This window comes from Coregonus clupeaformis, unplaced genomic scaffold (assembly GCF_020615455.1).
Source record: "Coregonus clupeaformis isolate EN_2021a unplaced genomic scaffold, ASM2061545v1 scaf1508, whole genome shotgun sequence".
NCBI lineage: Eukaryota > Metazoa > Chordata > Actinopteri > Salmoniformes > Salmonidae > Coregonus > Coregonus clupeaformis.
Window position 1 is genome coordinate 75494 of NW_025534962.1, and position 22562 is coordinate 98055.

General features: G+C 43.5%; 1 protein-coding gene across 1 annotated transcript in view; it reads left to right on the forward strand.

Annotated features, from left to right (window-relative positions):
* LOC121559230 (sorting nexin-17) overlaps positions 1-22562 on the forward strand; it is a gene marked incomplete at its 3' end in the record, with an annotated part of 65812 nt that overhangs the window by 11563 nt on the left and 31687 nt on the right. Inside the window, exons 2-4 of the mRNA XM_045218335.1 lie at positions 10917-10991; positions 12975-13092; positions 19248-19312. Coding sequence (XP_045074270.1) covers positions 10917-10991; positions 12975-13092; positions 19248-19312 — 258 coding nt within the window. The remainder of the gene's footprint in view (positions 1-10916; positions 10992-12974; positions 13093-19247; positions 19313-22562) is intronic.

Below are 22562 nucleotides of genomic sequence, written 5' to 3' on the forward strand. Positions count from 1 at the left end.
TGTGTGTGTGTGTGTGTACAGTAAATGATAGTCTGTCTTGTTTAGCAGATTGAAACAGGTCAGGGTCTGTTAGTTATGCTTTGATATCATCATCCGTTGGGTGTGTTCTTGGTTTATTTGCTTTGAGGTTCCACTGGGTATGTTCTGGGTTTATTTACTGTGAGGTTCCCAGTGGTGTAAAGTACTTAAGTAAAAATACTTTAAAGTACTACCTAAGTAGTTTTCTGGGGTATCTGTACTTTACTTTACTATTTATATTTTGGCCAACTTTTACTTTTACTTCACTACATTCCTAAAGAAAATAATGTACTTTTTACTCCATACATTTTCCCTGACACCCAAAAATACTCGTTACATTTTGACAGGAAAATGGTCCAATTCACACACTTATCAAGAGAACATCCCTGGTCATCCCTACTGCATCTGACTCGCTAAACACAAACGCTTCATTTGTAAATGATGTCTGAGTGTTGGAGTGTGCCCCTGGCTATCTGTAAATGATGTCTGAGTGTTGGAGTGTGACCCTGGCTATCTGTAAATGATGTCTGAGTGTTGGAGTGTGCCCCTGGCTATCTGTAAATGATGTCTGAGTGTTGGAGTGTGACCCTGGCTATCTGTAAATGATGTCTGAGTGTTGGAGTGTGCCCCTGGCTATCTGTAAATGATGTCTGAGTGTTGGAGTGTGCCCCTGGCTATCTGTAAATGATGTCTGAGTGTTGGAGTGTGCCCCTGGCTATCTGTAAATGATGTCTGAGTGTTGGAGTGTGCCCCTGGCTATCCGTCAATACAAAAAAATAAACAAATTGTGCCGTCTGGTTTGGTTAAAATAGGGATTTTGAAATGGTTTGTATTTTTACTTTTGATACTTAAGTATATTTAAAACCAAATACTTTGACTTTTACTCAAGTAGGATTTTACTGAGTGACTTTTACTTGTCATTTTCTTTTTAAGGTATCTTTACTTTTACTCAAGTATGGCAATTGAGTACTTTTTCCACCACTGGAGGTTCCACTGGGTATGTTCTGGGTTTATTTACTGTGAGGTTCCACTGGGTATGTGTCTAAATGTATTGTTCCCTGTGTGTTGTTTCATAGAAATACTTCCCTTTCCAATGTGAATCCCTGGGAATGTCCTTTGAGCCAAGGTATAGTCCAATAAACTCCTTCTCAGAACTAGTTCCACGTGACTTTGTTCCAAGAAGCATCAAGTGAACTCACTGTGCACTTGAATGTGCTGTTATTGCCACAATAATCTTGCATGTGTTGAGAAACTTTGAAGACTGCAGTTCCCATGAACCTCTAGCCCTGGATCTCTCTGGGCCCAAACGTGTGCAGGATGATTTCCTTAGGTCCAAACCTCTACATTTCACACTGGGTCTTATGGCATTAGAAAGCATGTGAATTTTATTTATCTGCTCTTTGGAGCAAACTAAGCATCTCCCATGTCTCTTTGTGGACTGAATACTACCCTGAGATATGCATCAACAAAATAAATGTATTTTCACTTAAATCATGCTTTACGTTAATCATGAGTCATACATTGACATTAAATGGAAGATTTTTGTTAAAGGGGCAATCACATTCTTGGACTTATCAATTAATGATATCTACCCATTTGATTCTTAAAGAAGATAACTTAGAAATGCCTCATGTCCTTAGTTTAACTGTCGTACCCCGTCACAACCCTAAACAGAAGTGTTTGTAAACAAAGTAAATGGAACCAAACACTATAGTTTCAAAGCATGGTTAAAACGATCATGTTGATATCATGGATGGTCAGTCCTCGCATCCATAGCGCTGTGTCTATGAATTTGAGAGTGGTTACATTTCTCCAGCCCTATCCATCAGCTTTTTACCGAAACCATGGCGGGGAGTAGTCTGATTTGCTGCTTTAAAGGCCATGTTAAATCTGACAATATAAATAAATATCTGGTGAAGACGCCGGTTCTACAAACAAGTAGCTATTATTCCTCGGCCCGAAGTCCTAGAATACAACTCAAATGATCTGCTTGAAGTTAATTGTATCTTCTTTTTTTTTTTTTGTATACGTGTACATGAGTTTGTTGGTAAAAGGCATCAACTTGGCATTGCTAGCTGGCTTCTGACCAATTCATGCTACTTTATTAGCAGCTGGCAAGCCGTATCAGGCAGCTTTTAGATGGGAAAATAAATAGCTATATTTGCTAAGCTATCCCATCTGATTTGATCAAAATGCCATTAGCTAGCTAGCTTGAAACTGGTGGGGGAAGTTGGGTAAATTTGGCTAATTTCCACCATTGGTCTTGAGTTCACCACCTTAGCTATCTAAGTGGACTGTAGCTAGGTTTCTAGAAAATAACAACTATACATTTGCTAGCTATAATACTGACTATTGTGAACACGTTTTGTCCAACTACTTCATTCCCCTGCCTGTTTGTTTATGCACTGGTGACTGAAAAGGTTGGCAAGAAAAATGCCCCTTCTTGATTTCACTGCAAATAGGCTGTGTTGTTTTGGTATCATTTGGCTGAATAGGCTTGTGCACATTTTACATTTAGTGTTTCATTAGTTAACTAAGTTACTGACTGACTAGGTTAATTTTGTTATTCATGTGTTTTTTGGTGTTGTTTCATTTCAGATGAAGAGAAGAGTTAGATCACTAGAACAGACAGACAGACAGACAGACAGACAGTCCGTCCGTCCGTCCGTATTCACAAAGCATCTCGGTTGGAGTACTGATTTAGGATCAGTTTAGGCTTTTTTTTATATCACAGTGAATAATTACATTGACAAGGGAGAGCTGGTCCTAGATCACTAGTCATACTGTGAATACGGGCCGGGAAGAAAGCTGTTGGCTAATACCGTGCACGGCCTTCTTTCACCACAGGACCCTACAGGTATTACAGTCAATGAACTGAATATTTGTATGTGAATTTCCATATCAATGACACTAACAAACGGGTTGACTTGTTCAGCAACATGTGCAGTGAACATGTCTTTGCTGATGTAAGGTACATAATGCGTTGTCATCTCCCTGTCACACCACTGCATGCTGTGACATGGGGCCTGGATGGGGACAGCTGTGACATGGGGCCTGGATGGGGACAGCTGTGACATGGGGCCTGGATGGGGACAGCTGTGACATGGGGGCCTGGATGGGGACAGCTGTGACATGGGGCCTGGATGGGGACAGCTGTGACATGGGGCCTGGATGGGGACAGCTGTGACATGGGGCCTGGATGGGGACAGCTGTGACATGGGGCCTGGATGGGGACAGCTGTGACATGGGGCCTGGATGGGGACAGCTGTGACATGGGGCCTGGATGGGGACAGCTGTGACATGGGGCCTGGATGGGGACAGCTGTGACATGGGGCCTGGATGGGGACACACATCATCTTCAAGCTTCCTGACTGAAGACTGTGGCCTTCAGTGGTACTGGAAGCAAAGGCCTTACCTGGGAGTACAGCAACAGTCTCTCTGTCCCACAGCCGTTCTGTCAATATGTATTGTATGTAACCACTCAAATTCATACCAACTGCTACGGACGCAAGCACTGACTTATATTGACTTTGTCCTATTCTTTAATCTTGTCTGGGATATACCCTACCGTTCAAAAGTTTTAACACCAACCCATTCAAGGGTTTCTCTTTATTTGTACTATTTTCTACATTGTAGAACAATAGTGAAGACATCAACTATGAAATAACACATATGGAGTCATGTAGTAACCAAAAAAGTGAGATTCTTCAAATAGCCACCCATTGCCTTGATGACAGCTTTGCACACTCTTTGCATTCTCTCAACCAGCTTCACCTGGAATGCTTTTCCAACAGTCTTTAAGGAGTTCCCACATATGCTGAGCACTTGTTGGCTGCTTTTCCTTCACTCTGTGGTCCGACTCAACCCAAACCATCTCAATTTGGTTGAGGTCGGGGGATTGTGGAGGCCAGGTCATCTGATGCAGCACTCCATCACTCTCCTTCTTGGTAAAATAGCCCTTACACAGCCTGGAGGTGTTCTTGCCATAATATGGACTTGGTCTTTTACCAAATAGGGCTATCTTCTGTATACCCCCCCTACCTTGTCACAACACAACTGATTGGCTCAAACGCATTAAGAAGGAAAGAAATTCCACAAATTAACTTTTAAGAAGGCACAGCTGTTAATTGAAATGCATTCCAGGTGACTACAAGTGCCTGGATTAGGACCTGTGCCGCTTCCTGTGTAAGGCAGGGTCGTACTCTCCGAATGTTGTAGAGCATGAACCTACAGGATCGGGTCACTGCCTTGATGTTAGCGGAGAACGACAGGGTGTTGTCCAGGGTCACGCCAAGGCTCTTCGCACTCTGGGAGGAGGACACAACGGAGTTGTCAACCGTGATGGCGAGAAACATTATTGTGCACAGACAACAGCACAAAGGGCAAGAAGGTAGAGACAACAATACATCACGCGAAGCAGCCACAACTGGCAGTAAGAGTGTCCATGATTGAGTCTTTGAACGAAGAGATGGAGATAAAACTGTCCAGTTTGAGTGTTTTTTGCAGCTCGTTCCAGTCGCCATCTGCAGCGAACTGCAGGGATGTGTGTGCTTTGGGGACCTTTAACAGAATGTGACTGGCAGAACGGGTGTTTGTGTGTGTGTGTGTGTGTGTGTGTGTGTGTGTGGAGGAAGGGTATGGCTGCAGTAGGTATCTCAGATCGGGGGGAGTGAGGCCTAATGGTTGCATCTATCTTCGCCCGGCTCCAATAAATCAGATTACAAACCTGCAGAGATGAACTAATGTAGGGTTCATGTGTGCCTACTTTGTGATTCATGCCTGTAAATTAAGAGCGGTCGTCACAAAATCATACGTCCCGCCTATTTCTCTTCTTAAAATCACATTTTACACCTAACCACACTGCTAAATGTATGTCTAACCTTTTGAAATTGAGACCAAAAAGCAAATGTTTGTTTTCATGAATTTCTACGATATAGCCAATTTTGACTTTGTGGCTGTGGTAACTAGTTAACCTAACAGCTATTTTGTGATAACGGTTACGACAAAAGACATGTCACACGTAAATTCATAGCTCATATTATGGCTCCACCTATCATCTCGCTAACAATTGCTACCCCGACTTTATTCCATCATGACATCGACATGCTCCTCATTCGACTGTAGTTAGCTGCTAGCTTAGCCAGATGCAGCCTGTGATTGTTGAGGCCGGGCTAATTTTGCAGCCTAACTGCTTCAACTAGGGTGATTAGGCTAGGTAGCTAGCTAGCTAAATGACAACCCTATTATTCTAGAAGTTTCGACTTAATTCAGAAAGTAAGGCTCTGGTCAAAAGTAGTGCACTACATAGGGAATAGGGTGTTATTCTCTGGTCTAAAGTAGTGCACTATATAGGGAATAGGGTGTTATTCTCTGGTCTAAAGTAGTGCACTACATAGGGAATAGGGTGTTATTCTCTGGTCTAAAGTAGTGCACTACATAGGGAATAGGGTGTTATTCTCTGGTCTAAAGTAGTGCACTATATAGGGAATAGGGTGCCATTCTCTGGTCTAAAGTAGTGCACTATATAGGGAATAGGGTGTTATTCTCTGGTCTAAAGTAGTGCACTACATAGGGAATAGGGTGTTATTCTCTGGTCTAAAGTAGTGCACTATATAGGGAATAGGGTGCCATTCTCTGGTCTAAAGTAGTGCACTACATAGGGAATAGGGTTCCATTCTCTGGTCTAAAGTAGTGCACTATATAGGGAATAGGGTTCCATTCTCTGGTCTAAAGTAGTGCACTATATAGGGAATAGGGTGCCATTCTCTGGTCTAAAGTAGTGCACTACATAGGGAATAGGGTGTTATTCTCTGGTCTAAAGTAGTGCACTATATAGGGAATAGGGTGTTATTCTCTGGTCTAAAGTAGTGCACTACATAGGGAATAGGGTGTTTATTCTCTGGTCTAAAGTAGTGCACTATATAGGGAATAGGGTGTTATTCTCTGGTCTAAAGTAGTGCACTATATAGGGAATAGGGTGCCATTCTCTGGTCTAAAGTAGTGCACTATATAGGGAATAGGGTGCCATTCTCTGGTCTAAAGTAGTGCACTACATAGGGAATAGGGTGTTATTCTCTGGTCTAAAGTAGTGCACTATATAGGGAATAGGGTTCCATTCTCTGGTCTAAAGTACTGCACTATATAGGGAATAGGGTTCCATTCTCTGGTCTAAAGTAGTGCACTATATAGGGAATAGGGTTCCATTCTCTGGTCTAAAGTAGTGTACTACATAGGGAATAGGGTGTTATTCTCTGGTCTAAAGTAGTGCACTACATAGGGAATAGGGTGTTATTCTCTGGTCTAAAGTAGTGCACTACATAGGGAATAGGGGGCCATTCTCTGGTCTAAAGTAGTGCACTATATAGGGAATAGCGTGCCATTCTCTGGTCTAAAGTAGTGCACTACATAGGGAATAGGGTGTTATTCTCTGGTCTAAAGTAGTGCACTATATAGGGAATAGGGTGCCATTCTCTGGTCTAAAGTAGTGCACTATATATGGAATAGGGTGCCATTCTCTGGTCTAAAGTAGTGCACTACATAGGGAATAGGGTGTTATTCTCTGGTCTAAAGTAGTGCACTATATAGGGAATAGGGTGTTATTCTCTGGTCTAAAGTAGTGCACTACATAGGGAATAGGGTGTTATTCTCTGGTCTAAAGTAGTGCACTATATAGGGAATAGGGTGCCATTCTCTGGTGTAAAGTAGTGCACTACATAGGGAATAGGGTGTTATTCTCTGGTCTAAAGTAGTGCACTATATAGGGAATAGGGTGCCATTCTCTGGTCTAAAGTAGTGCACTACATAGGGAATAGGGTTCCATTCTCTGGTCTAAAGTAGTGCACTATATAGGGCATAGGGTTCCATTCTCTGGTCTAAAGTAGTGCACTACATAGGGAATAGGGTGCCATTCTCTGGTCTAAAGTAGTGCACTACATAGGGAATAGGGTGTTTATTTAGGACACACTACTGTCTTTTGTCATCTGTCATAATTATTCCTCACTCAGCCTGCCTGAACATTTCGTTTAGCCTGCATGTGCATCTTTATACTATTATTTCGTTCTACAGTATGCTTCTCTTGTCCTGTGATTGACCCCTGTGTTTAGATTTTGGTACATTCCTGTTCCAGTTGACCAACTTTAGCCTGGAGGAAGCAACCACCAGCATCCTTAAAGTTGGGGGTCACTATCAGAAACTAGTTGTTTAAGACGGATGACATGGCATCTTGTTGACTGGTGTGAACAGACTGGCAGACTGACGGACAGACGGACAGACGGACAGACGGACGGACTGACAGACTGACAGACAGACGCGAATGGACAGAGAGATGGAATCTTATGTTAATTATTTTATATATAGTTTACAGTCTATAGTCTATAGTTTACAGTCTATAGTTTACAGTCTATAGTTTATAGTTTACAATCTATAGTCTATAGTTTACATTCTATAGTCCATAGTTTACAGTATATAGTTTATAGTTTACAGTTTACAGTTTATAGTTTACATTCTATAGTCTATAGTTTATAGTATATAGTTTATAGTTTACAATCTATAGTCTATAGTTTACATTCTATAGTCTATAGTTTACAGTATATAGTTTATAGTTTACAGTCTATAGTTTATAGTTAATTATCTATAGTGTATAGTCTAATACTTTCTGAAAACAGTCTAGGGCTAGACAGATGCTTTCTGAAGACAGTCTAGGGCTAGACAGATGCTTTCTGAAGACAGTCTAGGGCTAGGGACAGATGCTTTCTGAAGACAGTCTAGGCCTAGACAGATGCTTTCTGAAGACAGTCTAGGGTTAGACAGATGCTTTCTGAAGACAGTCTAGGGCTAGGGACAGATGCTTTCTGAAGACAGTCTAGGGCTAGACAGATGCTTTCTGAAGACAGTCTAGGGCTAGGGACAGATGCTTTCTGAAGACAGTCTAGGGCTAGGGTCAGATGCTTTCTGAAGACAGTCTAGGCCTAGACAGATGCTTTCTGAAGACAGTCTAGGGCTAGACAGATGCTTTCTGAAGACAGTCTAGGGCTAGACAGATGCTTTCTGAAAACAGTCTAGGGCTAGGGACAGATGCTTTCTGAAGACAGTCTAGTGCTAGGGTCAGATGCTTTCTGAAGACAGTCTAGGCCTAGGGACAGATGCTTTCTGAAGACAGTCTAGGGCTAGGGACAGATGCTTTCTGAAGACAGTCTAGTGCTAGGGTCAGATGCTTTCTGAAGACAGTCTAGGGCTAGACAGATGCTTTCTGAAGACAGTCTAGGGCTAGACAGATGCTTTCTGAAGACAGTCTAGGGCTAGACAGATGCTTTCTGAAGACAGTCTAGGGCTAGGGTCAGATGCTTTCTGAAGACAGTCTAGGGCTAGACAGATGCTTTCTGAAGACAGTCTAGGCCTAGACAGATGCTTTCTGAAGACAGTCTAGGCCTAGACAGATGCTTTCTGAAGACAGTCTAGGCCTACGGACAGATGCTTTCTGAAGACAGTCTAGGGCTAGGGTCAGATGCTTTCTGAAGACAGTCTAGTGCTAGGGTCAGATGCTTTCTGAAGACAGTCTAGGGCTAGGGACAGATGCTTTCTGAAGACAGTCTAGGGCTAGGGACAGATGCTTTCTGAAGACAGTCTAGTGCTAGGGTCAGATGCTTTCTGAAGACAGTCTAGTGCTAGGGTCAGATGCTTTCTGAAGACAGTCTAGGGCTAGGGTCAGATGCTTTCTGAAGACAGTCTAGGCCTAGACAGATGCTTTCTGAAGACAGTCTAGTGCTAGGGACAGATGCTTTCTGAAGACAGTCTAGGGCTAGGGTCAGATGCTTTCTGAAGACAGTCTAGGGCTAGAACATATGCTTTCTAAAGACAGTCTAGGGCTAGGGACAGATGCTTTCTGAAGACAGTCTAGGGCTAGAACAGATGCTTTCTGAAGACAGTCTAGGGCTAGAACAGATGCTTTCTGAAGACAGTCTAGGGCTAGACAGATGCTTTCTGAAGACAGTCTAGGGCTAGGGACAGATGCTTTCTGAAGACAGTCTAGGTCTAGAACAGATGCTTTCTGAAGACAGACAGGCAGTTCCAGGTCCCCCAAGGGACAATAGATAACCAGGCAGACTGAAGTCAAACTTGAAGTAACTTCCCCTGAAGTCACAGAACAGAAGTCTGTTCTCATTTCCTACACAGTATACAGTAGTTCTGGACTGTTGTTGAATTGACGCATTGCCAGATGCTCTGTCTGCAACTTTGCATAGCATTCCTGTGATATGTTTTATTAATAAGAAACATGGCTAATATCTATAAGACTGATTTTAAAGTAGAGCTGATGCAAGATTGTGTCATAACAAGTTGGTGAGGTGATGAACTCTTGGACAGGATACTGATTTCCTTCTACAAAAACAGTTTTATCAGTTAGGCTAGTGGTCCATTGCTGGCTGTAAAACAGTTGAAGAGAGACGGGGTTTGGTTAAAGAGAGACGGGGGTTAGCTATGTGTCTGAGGAGAGGGGCAGGGATTGGCTGTTCTGTTGAGGAGAGAGGCAGGGGTTGGTTAAGGAGAGGCAGGGGTTAACTATGTGTTGAGGAGAGAGGCAGGGGTTGGCTGTTCTGTTGAGGAGAGAGGCAGGGGTTGGCTGTTCTGTTGAGGAGAGAGGCAGGGGTTGGCTGTTCTGTTGAAGAGAGAGGCAGGGGTTGGCTGTTCTGTTGAGGAGAGAGGCAGGGGTTGGCTGTTCTGTTGAGGAGAGAGGCAGGGGTTGGCTGTTCTGTTGAGGAGAGAGGCAGGGATTGGCTGTTCTGTTGAGGAGAGAGGCAGGGGTTGGCTGTTCTGTTGAGGAGAGAGGCAGGGGTTATCATACCAAAACACCCCAGTGTTCCAAGAAGAAATGTGTCATATTAATGAAGCCTTCCACAACGGAAAACCGCGGTTCATATTAGCTTTGCCTGCCTGTGATTGGACTCTACATCTGACCCCACTCACATGATCGGCTATTGTCGATTCCAAACATTACTGTTGCGTAGGTGGAGCCTGATAGCTCTTGTCAAAACAAACAGGAAGTTGAGCCAACAAGTTAACTTTCTAGTTTTGCAACACCATTCATTACCCTACATCCATAACAGTGTGTTATTGGGCCACTGCATAACACAAGCTACATCTGTGGATGAAAGACTCGTGTTAGGCTGTGCAATGTATTCCCAGAGCAGAGCAACACTTAATCCATCAAGGTTGTGTCCCAACTGGAACCCTATTCCATATACTGTATAGTGCGGGCCCTGGTCAAAAGTAGTGCCCTATATAGTGAATAGGGTGCCATTTGGGAAGCCCCCTAGTTTACATTTGACATTTTTAGTCATTTAGCAGATGCTCTTATCCAGAGCGACTTACAGTTAGTGAGTGCATACATTTTTCATACTGGCCTCCCCCCGTGGGAAACGAACCCACAACCCTGGCGTTGCAAGCGCCACGCTCTACCAACTGAGCTACATAAATCCATGATGAAAACAAAGCCTATGAACTGAGCAGCGCTAGATAATACACCTCAGACAGACCTTACGGTATGTTGCAAACAAATAAATAATCTGGCAATGTTTTTTTACAACCCAATTCATACAGTCCCCATTTTTACCACGTTGTGCCTTTTTTAAATATTTCCCATGCGCACGCTGTCAAATTTAGGAGTGGGAGTAGACCTATGTAGGTGGACGTTTTTATTTTAATAAATCCAGTAATTCATTCTTAATTTGTTTTAGGCAGGTCCCAAGAAACATTATAGCACTAATAAAATGTATTTTCAAAATAATAGAATGACATAATGAGTTTTAATTTGAGTTTTAATTATTTTACTGGTCTGTGTAGCCCATATGCGAGAGTAACTAACTGCTCAGTAAGAATCTATTGTGACCTCATCTCTTCTACAGGCCTTCAACATCCATGTGAACGGTGTTCTGCACTGTCAGGTCCGCTACAGCCAGCTCCTGGGCCTACACCAACAGGTAAGCACAATACATACAGTGCTTTTGGAAAGTATTCAGACCCCTTGACTTTTTCCACATGTTGTTACGTTACAGCCTTATTCTAAAATTGATTAAATTGTCCCCCCCTCATCAATCTACACACAATACCCCATAAGGACAAAGCAAAAACTGGTTTTTAGAAATGTATGCTAATTTATTGAAAATAAAAAACTGAAATATCAAATTTTACATAAGTATTCAGACCCTTTTACTCTACTTTGTTGAAGCACCTTTGCTCTGTCTGGGCCACTCAAGGGCATTCAGAGACTTGTCCCGAAGCTACTCCTGCGTTGTCTTGGCTGTGTGCTTAGGGTCGTTGTCCTGTTGGAAGGTGAACCTTCGCCCCAGTCTGAGGTCCTGAGCGCTCTGGAGCAGGTTTTCATCAAGAATCTCTGTACTTTGCTCCGTTCAAACTTTTAAGTAAATAACTATTTTAAGATATTGTAGCAGGCACCACATTGTTGCCATAATCTTTCATTGTCTTGGGACTCAAACCCAGGTCCAGCGACTGTCAAGCCAACGCCTTAACCGTTACGCCAAGAGGTCTGAACCTTTTGATGAGGTCGCTAGGTGTTGGGTTAAGGTTGCTACATTACCCCCTTCCTTTGGGAGAGCTTGTCCACACACTTTTTCTATACCAAGTCCCTCACGTGGATACGCCTCTCTGATGGCCTCACGGGCGCCATCCCACTTCTGACACCAATGTAGCGAATTCGGGGGTAGTCCCAGGTCCAGCGACTGTCAAGCCAACGCCTTAACCGTTACAAGGTTACGAGGTTGCAAGGTGTTGGGTTCAAGGAAAGGTTTTCTATTTTACCACGAAATCTCTATTTTTTTATATAAATGGAATGTTATAGAAGGATCCAGACTCCTTTTTTTGTGATTTCACGTTTTTGAGAAACTTACCCGAAACATCAACTCACTTCCTCATCCTTGTTGCGTAGTATGGGGGCTCAATTAACATGAACAAAGGCTCCAAAATCATCCAAATATGTCCTTTTAGTAACGGCAAAGCTCTCAGTATAGTGATGCAGGTCTTTAGATAATAATAATAATAATAATAATAATAATAATAATATGCCATTTAGCAGATGCTTTTATCCAAAGGGACTTACAGTCATGAGCGCATACATTTTTACGTATGGGTGGTCCCGGGGATCGAACCCACTACCCTGGCGTTACAAGCGCCACGCTCTACCAATTGAGCACATGAAATGGTGTCATTCCGAACATATCCGTGACGTTATATTCCATTTTGTTTGCGACTCCAGTGATACCTTTCCGTCCATTCTTACAGGTAGCTGACAAAATAAAGAAAACACTTGAATAAATGAGGGATACAAAGTTATATTGAAAGCATGGGGTGCTTCCACACAGTTCCAGACACTTGGGGCGCATTGAAGATGTTCTGGCAGCTCGTGGTGGCCCAACACCGTTTTAAGACACTTTATGTTGGCGTTTCCTTTATTTTGGCAGTTACCTGTTGCCGCAGGCTACATGGAGAATGGAACAGCTAGATGGGGGGGAAGCGTCTCGAGTCGCACAAAAACTGAATATAACAGTTTGGAATGACACAATGTCATGTGTACAACATCTAAAAAACCTGTTTCACTATACTGAGAGCTTTTTCCTTTTCTAAACGGATGAATTTTTTTTTTTTTTTTAGCCTTTGTTCATGTTTCTTTCAGGGGCCCCGTACTTACACAACAAGGATGAGGAAGTGATTTTGCTGTTTCTCAAATGTGAAATCACAACAACAAAAAAGGAGTCTGGACCCTTCTATAACATGCCATTTACGTCATCAAAAATAGAGATTTGGTTGTATGAAATAACTTTTATCCTTATAAGGTTGCTATAATATGATCGGTCTCAGAGTAGTTCAAACGTGATGGCGATGACAAGTCCTTTCTTCCCATTCGGCTTCAGAGACCGTGAACTTGTAATGTTTTTATTCCCTCCCAGATAAAGAAGGAGTACGGGAACAATGTGGTGCCTGCTTTCCCCCCGAAGAAGATCTTCACGCTGACGCCGGCTGAGGTGGAGCAACGACGTGAACAACTGGAGAAATACATGCAAGCTGGTGAGATCACGTTTATCAGTTCTGGGCCCTGTATTTGAGGTTTGGGGGTCAATTCCATTTGCAATTCACTCAATTCGGAAGATGAATTGAAATTCAATTTCCAGTATCGTTGAGAGAAAAGTGAGTTTATTTTCTACAAGGATGTTTAAAATTCTCAAATTCAAATCTAATTCACCTCGGCTAAATTGAACTAAAAGTGACCTCCGCCTTTCCCATGGGGAGGAGGGTATGGTAGAACAGACAGTAGCTGACTCGGTAAAAGGGCAGTATAGTGGAACACACAGTAGCTGACTCATGATCTCCTGTTGCAACATTTCCACCAGAATGACCAATCCTTGTAGCAGAAACCTTATTAGACACTGTCTACCTTAGCCTGGTGTGGTTGAGTCTTCCTCAGCCTCGTGTGGTTGAGTCTTCCTCAGCCTCGTGTGGTTGTGTCTTCCTCAGCCTGGTGTGGTTGAGTCTTCCTCAGCCTGGTGTGGTTGTGGTATTTATGTGGGCGGTAGCGTACAGGCTCTGACTAGACCACACACACACACACACACACACACACACACACACACACACACACACACACACACACTAGGGTTGGACGGTATCCAGATTTTCATATCGTCATACCGTCGTTCTCTCATCCCGGGATTTACGGTATTAACGGCTTAGTACACAAGGGGGCGCTAAAATCCCCTCGCAAAAAAAGCCCATTGGGCGTCTATTACCAGAATGCTAACAGAAATAGCACAAGTACTAGTGGATTTCCATGGAGGCTACTAGCTAAATACGCAAACGAGCACAAACGAAAGTAAACAGATTGCAAAGACAGGTAATTCGGAAAGTTTTCAGACCCTTTGACTTTTTCCACATTTTGTTACGTTACAGCCTTATTCTAAAATTCATTAAATAGTTTTTTTCCCCCTCAACAATCTACACACAATACCCCATAATGACAAAGCAAAAACAGGTTTTTAGAAATTTTTGAAAATGTATTTAAATCAAAAACGTTTATTACATTTACATAAGTATTCAGACCCTTTACTCAGTACTTTGTTGAAGTACCTTTGGCAGTGATTACAGCCTTGAGTCTTCTTGGTTATGACGCTACAAGCTTGGCACACTTGTATTTGGGGAGTTTCTCCCATTCTTCTCTGCAGATCCTCTCAAGCTTTGTCTGGTTGGATGGGGAGCGTCGCTGCACAGCTATTTTCAGTGCTGCAGAGATGGTTGTCCTTCTGGAAGGTTCTCCCATCTCTACAGAGGAACTCTAGAGCTTTGTCAAAGTGACCATCGGGTTCTTGGAGGCACAGTGTTCTTGGGGACCTTCAATGCTGCAGACATTTTTTAATACCCTTCCCCAGATCTGTGCCTCGACTTAATCCTGTCTCGGAGCTCTACGGACAATTCCTTAGACCTCATGGCTTGGGTTTTGCTCTGACATGCACTGTCAACTGTGGGACCTTTATATAGACAGGTGTGTGCCTTTCCAAATCATGTCCAATCAATTGAATTTACCACAGGTGGACTCTAATCAAGTTGTAAAACATCTCAAGGATGATCAATGGAAACAGGATGCACCTGAGCTAAATTTCGAGTCTCATAGCAAAGGGTCTGAATACTTATGTAAATATGGTATTTCATTATTTAATTTTTTTATACATTTGCAAAAAATTATAAAAACCTGTTTTCACTTTGTCATTATGGGGTATTGGGTGTAGATTGATTAGAAACATGTTTTATTTAAGGCTGTAACGTAACAAAATGTGGAAAAGGGGAAGGGGTCTGAATACTTTCCGAATGCTCTGTATATAGGTAGGAGCTACTGAATGTCATGTTTGGTGATGTTGGACATTTACAAGCGAACGTGAATCAGAGACATTGTGCAAATGAACAAGGTTTTGATGCAGCTTGGAGGAAGGAAGAACAGTACTGGCTCTGGATCAGCAGCTTGTCTGAAGGAAGACCAGTACTGGTTCTGGAGCAGCAGCTTGTCTGGAGGAAGAACAGTACTGGCTCTGGAGCAGCAGCTTGTCTGGAGGAAGACCAGTACTGGCTCTGGAGCAGCAGTTTGGAGGAAGACCAGTACTGGCTCTGGAGCAGCAGCTTGTCTGGAGGAAGAACAGTACTGGCTCTGGAGCAGCAGCCTGTCTGAAGGAAGAACAGTACTGGCTCTGGAGCAGCAGCTTGTCTGGAGGAAGACCAGTACTGGCTCTGGAGCAGCAGCTTGTCTGGAGGAAGACCAGTACTGGCTCTGGAGCAGCAGCTTGTCTGGAGGAAGAACAGTACTGAATCTGGAGCAGCATGTGTACAAGCTGTGTCTGTGTGGAGTCTGGAGTCGCTAGGGCAACGGGCCTGCCTGCTCTGCTTGGAGTCGCTAGGGCAACGGGCCTGCCTGCTCTGCTTGGAGTCGCTAGGGCAACGGGCCTGCCTGCTCTGCTTGGTGTCGCTAGGGCAACGGGCCTGCCTGCTCTGCTCGGAGATGAGGGAGGAGGGGCAGAGAACGGAGAGGAGAGAAGAACGCAAGGAAATGAAGATAGTGGCAGCTGTACAAAAAGCTCCTCCAAAGAGCTTTGACTTCTCTAACAGGTCGGTAAGCTAACATAATATGATGCCCGTCACCGTATTAATTCAGCCACTAGCAAGTTCAACTTTGGGGTCGCATTAACGCAGAATTCTGTGTTTTTTTCCTCGCAGGAAGAAAAGAGAAAACGCATCAGAAATATCTTGCTGCGCAGATCTAAAATGCTTCTTATTGTCATTTCTGCATAAGACTCATTTTGCGCTTCAGTTTCACTTCTCCACTCCGATGAGAATTCAGGAACGGGCGTTCTATCTCCACTCAGCTCAGACTGATGGGGAGCTACTTTTCTCTGGTCCTTTTCTCCGTGTAGCCTGCCTAGTTTTCACTGGTCCTTCTCTCCGTGTAGCCTGCCTACTTTTCTCTGGTCCTTTTCTCCGTGTAGCCTGCCTACTTTTCTCTGGTCCTTTCCTCCATGTAGCCTGCCTACTTTTCTCTGGTCCTTTCCTCCGTGTAGCCTGCCTAGTTTTCTCTGGTCCTTTTCTCCGTGTAGCCTGCCTAGTTTTCTCTGGTCCTTTTCTCCGTGTAGCCTGCCTAGTTTTCTCTGGTCCTTTTCTCCGTGTAGCCTGCCTACTTTTCTCTGGTCCTTTCCTCCATGTAGCCTGCCTACTTTTCACTGGTCCTTTTCTCCGTGTAGCCTGCCTAGTTTTCTCTGGTCCTTTTCTCCGTGTAGCCTGCCTAGTTTTCTCTGGTCCTTTTCTCTGTGTAGCCTGCCTACTTTTCTCTGGTCCTTTCCTCCATGTAGCCTGCCTGCTTTTCACTGGTCCTTTTCTCCGTGTAGCCTGCCTAGTTTTCTCTGGTCCTTTTCTCCGTGTAGCCTGCCTACTTTTCTCTGGTCCTTTCCTCCATGTAGCCTGCCTACTTTTCACTGGTCCTTTTCTCCGTGTAGCCTGCCTAGTTTTCTCTGGTCCTTTCCTCCGTGTAGCCTGCCTACTTTTCTCTGGTCCTTTTCTCCGTGTAGCCTGCCTAGTTTTCTCTGGTCCTTTCCTCCGTGTAGCCTGCCTACTTTTCTCTGGTCCTTTTCTCTGTGTAGCCTGCCTAGTTTTCACTGGGACATTTAGCTGGCTACATTCTTTCTATGATAAACATTATAAATATATAAATATAATATATATATGTCCATGCGTCATTTTAGCAACAAAAAAAAAGACAGTGCTTTTTCATTGTAAGCTCATTTACTTGTGCGTCTGCCAGCTAAATAGCGTTCTGTTGTCATTTGAGGAAAACGGAGATGTTTCCTGCCGAATGTGTTGCAGTAATGTATTTTCTGTGAAGGAAAACTATAGTTGCACATCCCTGATCACACTATTGAAGAAAAAAATAAAAACACAGTTGACTTTCAATATAAAGCGTGACCCCTGTCAATAATACACAGCTGGATTCCCCTGCTCCCACTTTCTCCTGACAAACACGTGACTGGGTTCAACTGTTCTGGAAACTACGGTTCATAATGCAAAATAAAGGGAACGGTGAAATGAAGAACGTGATCTACACACACACACACACACACACACACACACACACACAGAGCATGATAGTAGTTGAGGCCAAGGCCTCTTGACTGTCCTCCTGACTCTTGACAAACCTGGAACTAGATATCCTCACTGTTCTGTTCTCTTCAGATCCGTTCATAATGTTAATAGAACTAATAGGAACGTTTGATTATATTGTTTTGGTCAAACAAGCGGCCAGAGATACTGGCCAGGCCCTGGGTTTTGGTCAAACAAGCGGCCAGAGATACTGGCCAGGCCCTGGGTTGAGCACACCAAAGTTTCAACCCTGCCTCAGTTGGTCCTTGTCAGGAACGAGATTTCTTTGCCAGCTAATTTCTCAATTTACAGGTCCAAAGGGACCCACCAAGCCTCGGCTTTGGCCAGACACTTCCCCAAACAGATCAAGGGTGAACTGTGGTCGTACACACACCGACACACACACACACGCAGACCAACACGCAAAGAGAAGAACTGAGCGAAACTGAGCTGGCAGCAGTGTTGAGCATTTGTTTGAATCCTCTCGAGCACTGGCAGTTAGCACAGAACAAACTGAGCCTTGTTGGGGCATATTTGCTCATAGTCTGTAAGCACACAGACAAAGACACACACCACCGGGTCTTCCTGGTTGACCGACCGCTTGCTGGGAGGATGTTACATCACGGTTTTAACACGGTTATGGAAAATATACTGCCACAAACACAATCTGCTCTCCCATGTCCCTGAACACTGTGTGTGTGTGTGTGTGTACGAACTCAATCCACCACAGGAATTGTGTGTCTGTCTGTGTCCTCCAAAGGGCACTTCTAATTGAGTGTACACCCTATTTAGGGGTGAGAATTGCAGCACCGCCCTCATACTGTGATTCCATTGTGCCGTACAATACACTGTAGAGATTGCCTGGTTAGGTAAATAAACCCCTGTAGAGATTGCCTGGTTAGGTAAATAAACCGCTGTAGAGATTGCCTGGTTAGGTAAATAAACCGCTGTAGAGATTGCCTGGTTAGGTAAATAAACCACTGTAGAGATTGCCTGGTTAGGTAAATAAACCACTGTAGAGATTGCCTAGTTAGGTAAATAAACCACTGTAGAGATTGCCTGGTTAGGTAAATAAACCACTGTAGAGATTGCCTGGTTAGGTAAATAAACTACTGTAGAGATTGCCTGGTTAGGTAAATAAACCGCTGTAGAGATTGCCTGGTTAGGTAAATAGAGCATGGCGTTTGCAACGCCAGGGTTGTGGGTTCGATTCCCACAGGGGGTATGAAAAAGTAATGTATGCACTAACTGTAAGTCGCTCTGGATAAGAGCGTCTGCTAAATGACTAAAATGTAAATGTAAAATGTAAATAAACCGCTGTAGAGATTGCCTGGTTAGGTAAATAAACCGCTGTAGAGATTGCCTGGTTAGGTAAATAAACCACTGTAGAGATTGCCTGGTTAGGTAAATAAACCACTGTAGAGATTGCCTGGTTAGGTAAATAAACCACTGTAGAGATTGCCTGGTTAGGTAAATAAACCACTGTAGAGATTGCCTCGTTAGTCACATCTGGAGATGTCAGGTTGAATTGGCTCCTACTGATTTACAGATAGTTGAAGCCACGTCAGAAGACCTTCTCAGCTCCATGTAGCTATATCCTACTACTACAGATTGATGAGGTCCATGTAGCTATTTCCTACTACTAAAGATTGATGAGGTCCATGTAGCTATATCCTACTACTACAGATTGATGAGGTCCATGTAGCTATGTCCTACTACTACAGATTGATGACGTTCATGTAGCTATTTCCTACTACTACAGATTGATGACGTTCATGTAGCTATTTCCTGCTACTACAGATTGATGATTTACAAATTTACATTTAGACATTTACATTGACATCATTTAGCAGACGCTCTTATCCAGAGCGACTTACAAATAGGTTCATTCAATTTATGATAGCCAGTGGGACAACCACCCTATTATTATTATGATTAATTTTTTATTTTATTTTTATGGGTGGGGGAGGGGTGGGTAGAAGGATTACTTTACTTTAAGTGCTGACATGGCCCTCTCTCTAACATCTCTCTAATCTTCTCTCTTTCCACCACAGTGCGTCAGGACCCAATGCTCGGAGCCAGTGAGATGTTCAACAGCTTTCTAAGGAAAGCCCAGCAGGTTGGTACTGTAGCTAGCTAGTATGTCTTCCACCCTGACTGTGTAATTGTTCTGTAGCTAGCTAGCATGTCTTCCACCCTGGCTGTGTAATTGTTCTGTAGCTAGCTAGCATGTCTTCCACCCTGACTGTGTAATTGTTCTGTAGCTAGCTAGCATGTCTTCCACCCTGACTGTGTAATTGTTCTGTAGCTAGCTAGCATGTCTTCCACCCTGACTGTGTAATTGTTCTGTAGCTAGCTAGCATGTCTTCCACCCTGACTGTGTAATTGTTCTGTAGCTAGCTAGCATGTCTTCCACCCTGACTGTGTAATTGTTCTGTAGCTAGCTAGCATGTCTTCCACCCTGACTGTGTAATTGTTCTGTAGCTAGCTAGCATGTCTTCCACCCTGACTGTGTAATTGTTCTGTAGCTAGCTAGCATGTCTTCCACCCTGGCTGTTGTTAAGTTGCGTCAATTCACATCTGGTATTGGAACAAAAAGAGGTCAATACACGTCTTCTATAATAGACTAGTATTTTAATTAATGCAAAACACTTCAATGGTAAATATGATGTTCGTATATACGGGTCCACTGAAATACCACGCAGGGCAGACAGAGAACTGGTCCATTGTTATAAGTTCTTCTTTAAATACTCTGACAGAGACAGTTCCCACTCCCTGCTGGCCTATCAGAGTAGAGACTGAGCGTGGTTTAGACTTACTCAGCCTATCGTTGGCGCACAGGCTGGTCCCAGTCCCTTGGCGGTTCACTGTTGCCAGGTGTCAGTTGTTTTCTCCACAACTTGTCTCGAGTCAGCAACCCCAGACATCTTTGTAGCAGAACACATGTCCTTGAGCGTTCTAACAAAGAGGCAGTGTGTGTGTATGTGAGACACAAGTCTTATCTCAGCCTACCCCCTAATAGTTCCCCACATTAATCACAGCTTGTTATGTTGACCAATTTATATCAGTACAGTACAAACCTATTATGTTTAATCATTAATGCTTTCTTATTAAGCTAACAGCACATCTAAAATATAAGAGAATAATTTCCCACAATCCCCCTTTTCACACCCACTGGGTGTGAACCCAAAATAAGAAGGGAAATTTAGGATTCCCCCTTTTGACACCCACTAGGGTGTCACTCATTAAAATACAATACAAACAAAAAGAATCACACTTTTATTAATAGGCAATAATGATAATAAAAAATAAAAACCCTCAGTCCTTCCATCTACACCTAACTTGTACTAGGTTGGCTACCAGTCACCCAGGAACTTCAAACCTTCACATAATGAAAGACAAACATTCACAATGGTTAACTTGATTAATAAAGCATAAAACATAAACAGGGAAGTGAACTTTGGTCCCCTTTAGACACCCTCTAGGGTGTCACTCCACCACCTCACCAATAGCAAACCAAGGGTCATCCTTTGTCAACCCCATCTCAGTGTCTGCATCCCCTTCTTGAGCCCCTAGGAGGGGCATCATACCAGCCGTATGCACGACATCTGTAACAGACTTTCTCAGACAAGGAATTACACAGGCAGCACAGCACATTAATATTAGAAACACAACTACTAGGGTCAGAAATCCAGTAACCACCAATGATGCGAACTTACCAAACCACTCCCCCAACCAGGAGAACAGTCCGTTTCCCTCCATTCCAGCCATGCTCTTCATTTCAGCTGATAGTTTATCTAAACCAACTAGGGCTTTAGAGATACTCCCGTCAGGACTGGTATTGTTAGGGATAAACGTACAACAATGGCTTCCCATTCTATAGACACCACCCCTTTCTGCCTGATCTAGAGCCAACCTCTTTTTACTAAGTCATAAGAGTGAGATGGCGGATAATTGTTCAAAGATCCCTTCTGTTGCATCCCTAGTCCAGCCAATAAATCGTTGTTGGTCGTAATAGATATAATTAATCCAATTCACAATTTTGTTTATTGTCACCCACCAAAAGAATGTGGTAGTAAACCCTTCCCCTAATTGTTTCATAGCTCGGTATCCATCCGATACCCCCCTTGGTATCATGATCGCATCCATCTAAATAGGGCTATTCTCCTTCTTGTCAAAACTCCTCCTACATCTGTTCAATCCTTGGTTCCTGGTGACTAATTCTAACTAGCTGAACCAGTAGAACCAGGGCGCACGTATCTAGCCACCCTTTTGGAATTCTCTGCCTTACACTGCCTTTACTGGCATACGCCCACCACACCGGTTACAGGGGCTGTAAGGTTCAAAATTCTCTCCTGTGCTTCCGAACTTAAGTCCGTCACATTACCACTATCTCCAATTGATAATTGGTGATGTCTTTGTTTCTCTTTACCCCCCATCTGGATGTTCAGTCCCCCTCGGTCTCATATTCCCATCCCCAAGTGTATTTAAACACTTGAGTCTAGGAACAATCCGCCGTGGGGGCCGAACACGAATATAATGGGATTTTATAATCCCAAGTTGCTTATTGACATGTACCCCACCCGTTGGCTACGTCCCTAACCTTTATTTTGAATCTGACAGTCTGCCCTTCTCTGACTCCCATTTTGTAGGCCACTCGTCCTTGACGGTCAGTATGTCGGGTCGCTTCTCTTCTCTTTTACTTCTTAACAATGGTAAGGGCATAGTGTAATTGGTGGTGGATCTTGACATATCAAGACCATTACCGAGACTATGATGCTACTCAAGTTATCCATATTCCCCAAAACCGCCAACCCTCTCCTGTCCTCAGTCTTTCTGCTTGGTACTACCCCATACTCACACCCTGAGAACACACTACAGTGATGATAGGTCGGGGTAGGAGATCTTCGTTAACAGAGGTGATCCCCAGACCCTATTGGTTCAGTTCTTCTCTCTAACTCTGCATGTGTTCAATGGCGCTTGTATGTGTTCTTACCTTTTTGCAGTGGGTAACGTGGACCCAGGTTGCTCTTTCTGCTATTCTAATGGCAAAGGCAGTGACCAATATAACCTGATAGGGCCCTTCCCAACAGGCCTGCTTCCAGTTTTTCTTCTTTAGGGACTGGATGCTCACCAGTCACCTGGTTAGATAGAGTGGGTCACCTTCTCCTTTAGTTCACCTGTGGGGCACAAAACCTCTGACATACGGGTGTGGTTAATAAACTATCTTCACACATGTTCAGCTCTCAATTTCTATTTCTGACTGCATTCTCTTTCTAGACTGTATCTAAACATTTTTTTTTTAAGTATTTTGTCCTCTCCTTCGTATAGATTTATTATTTAATCCTACCATCCCCCTTTTGACACAT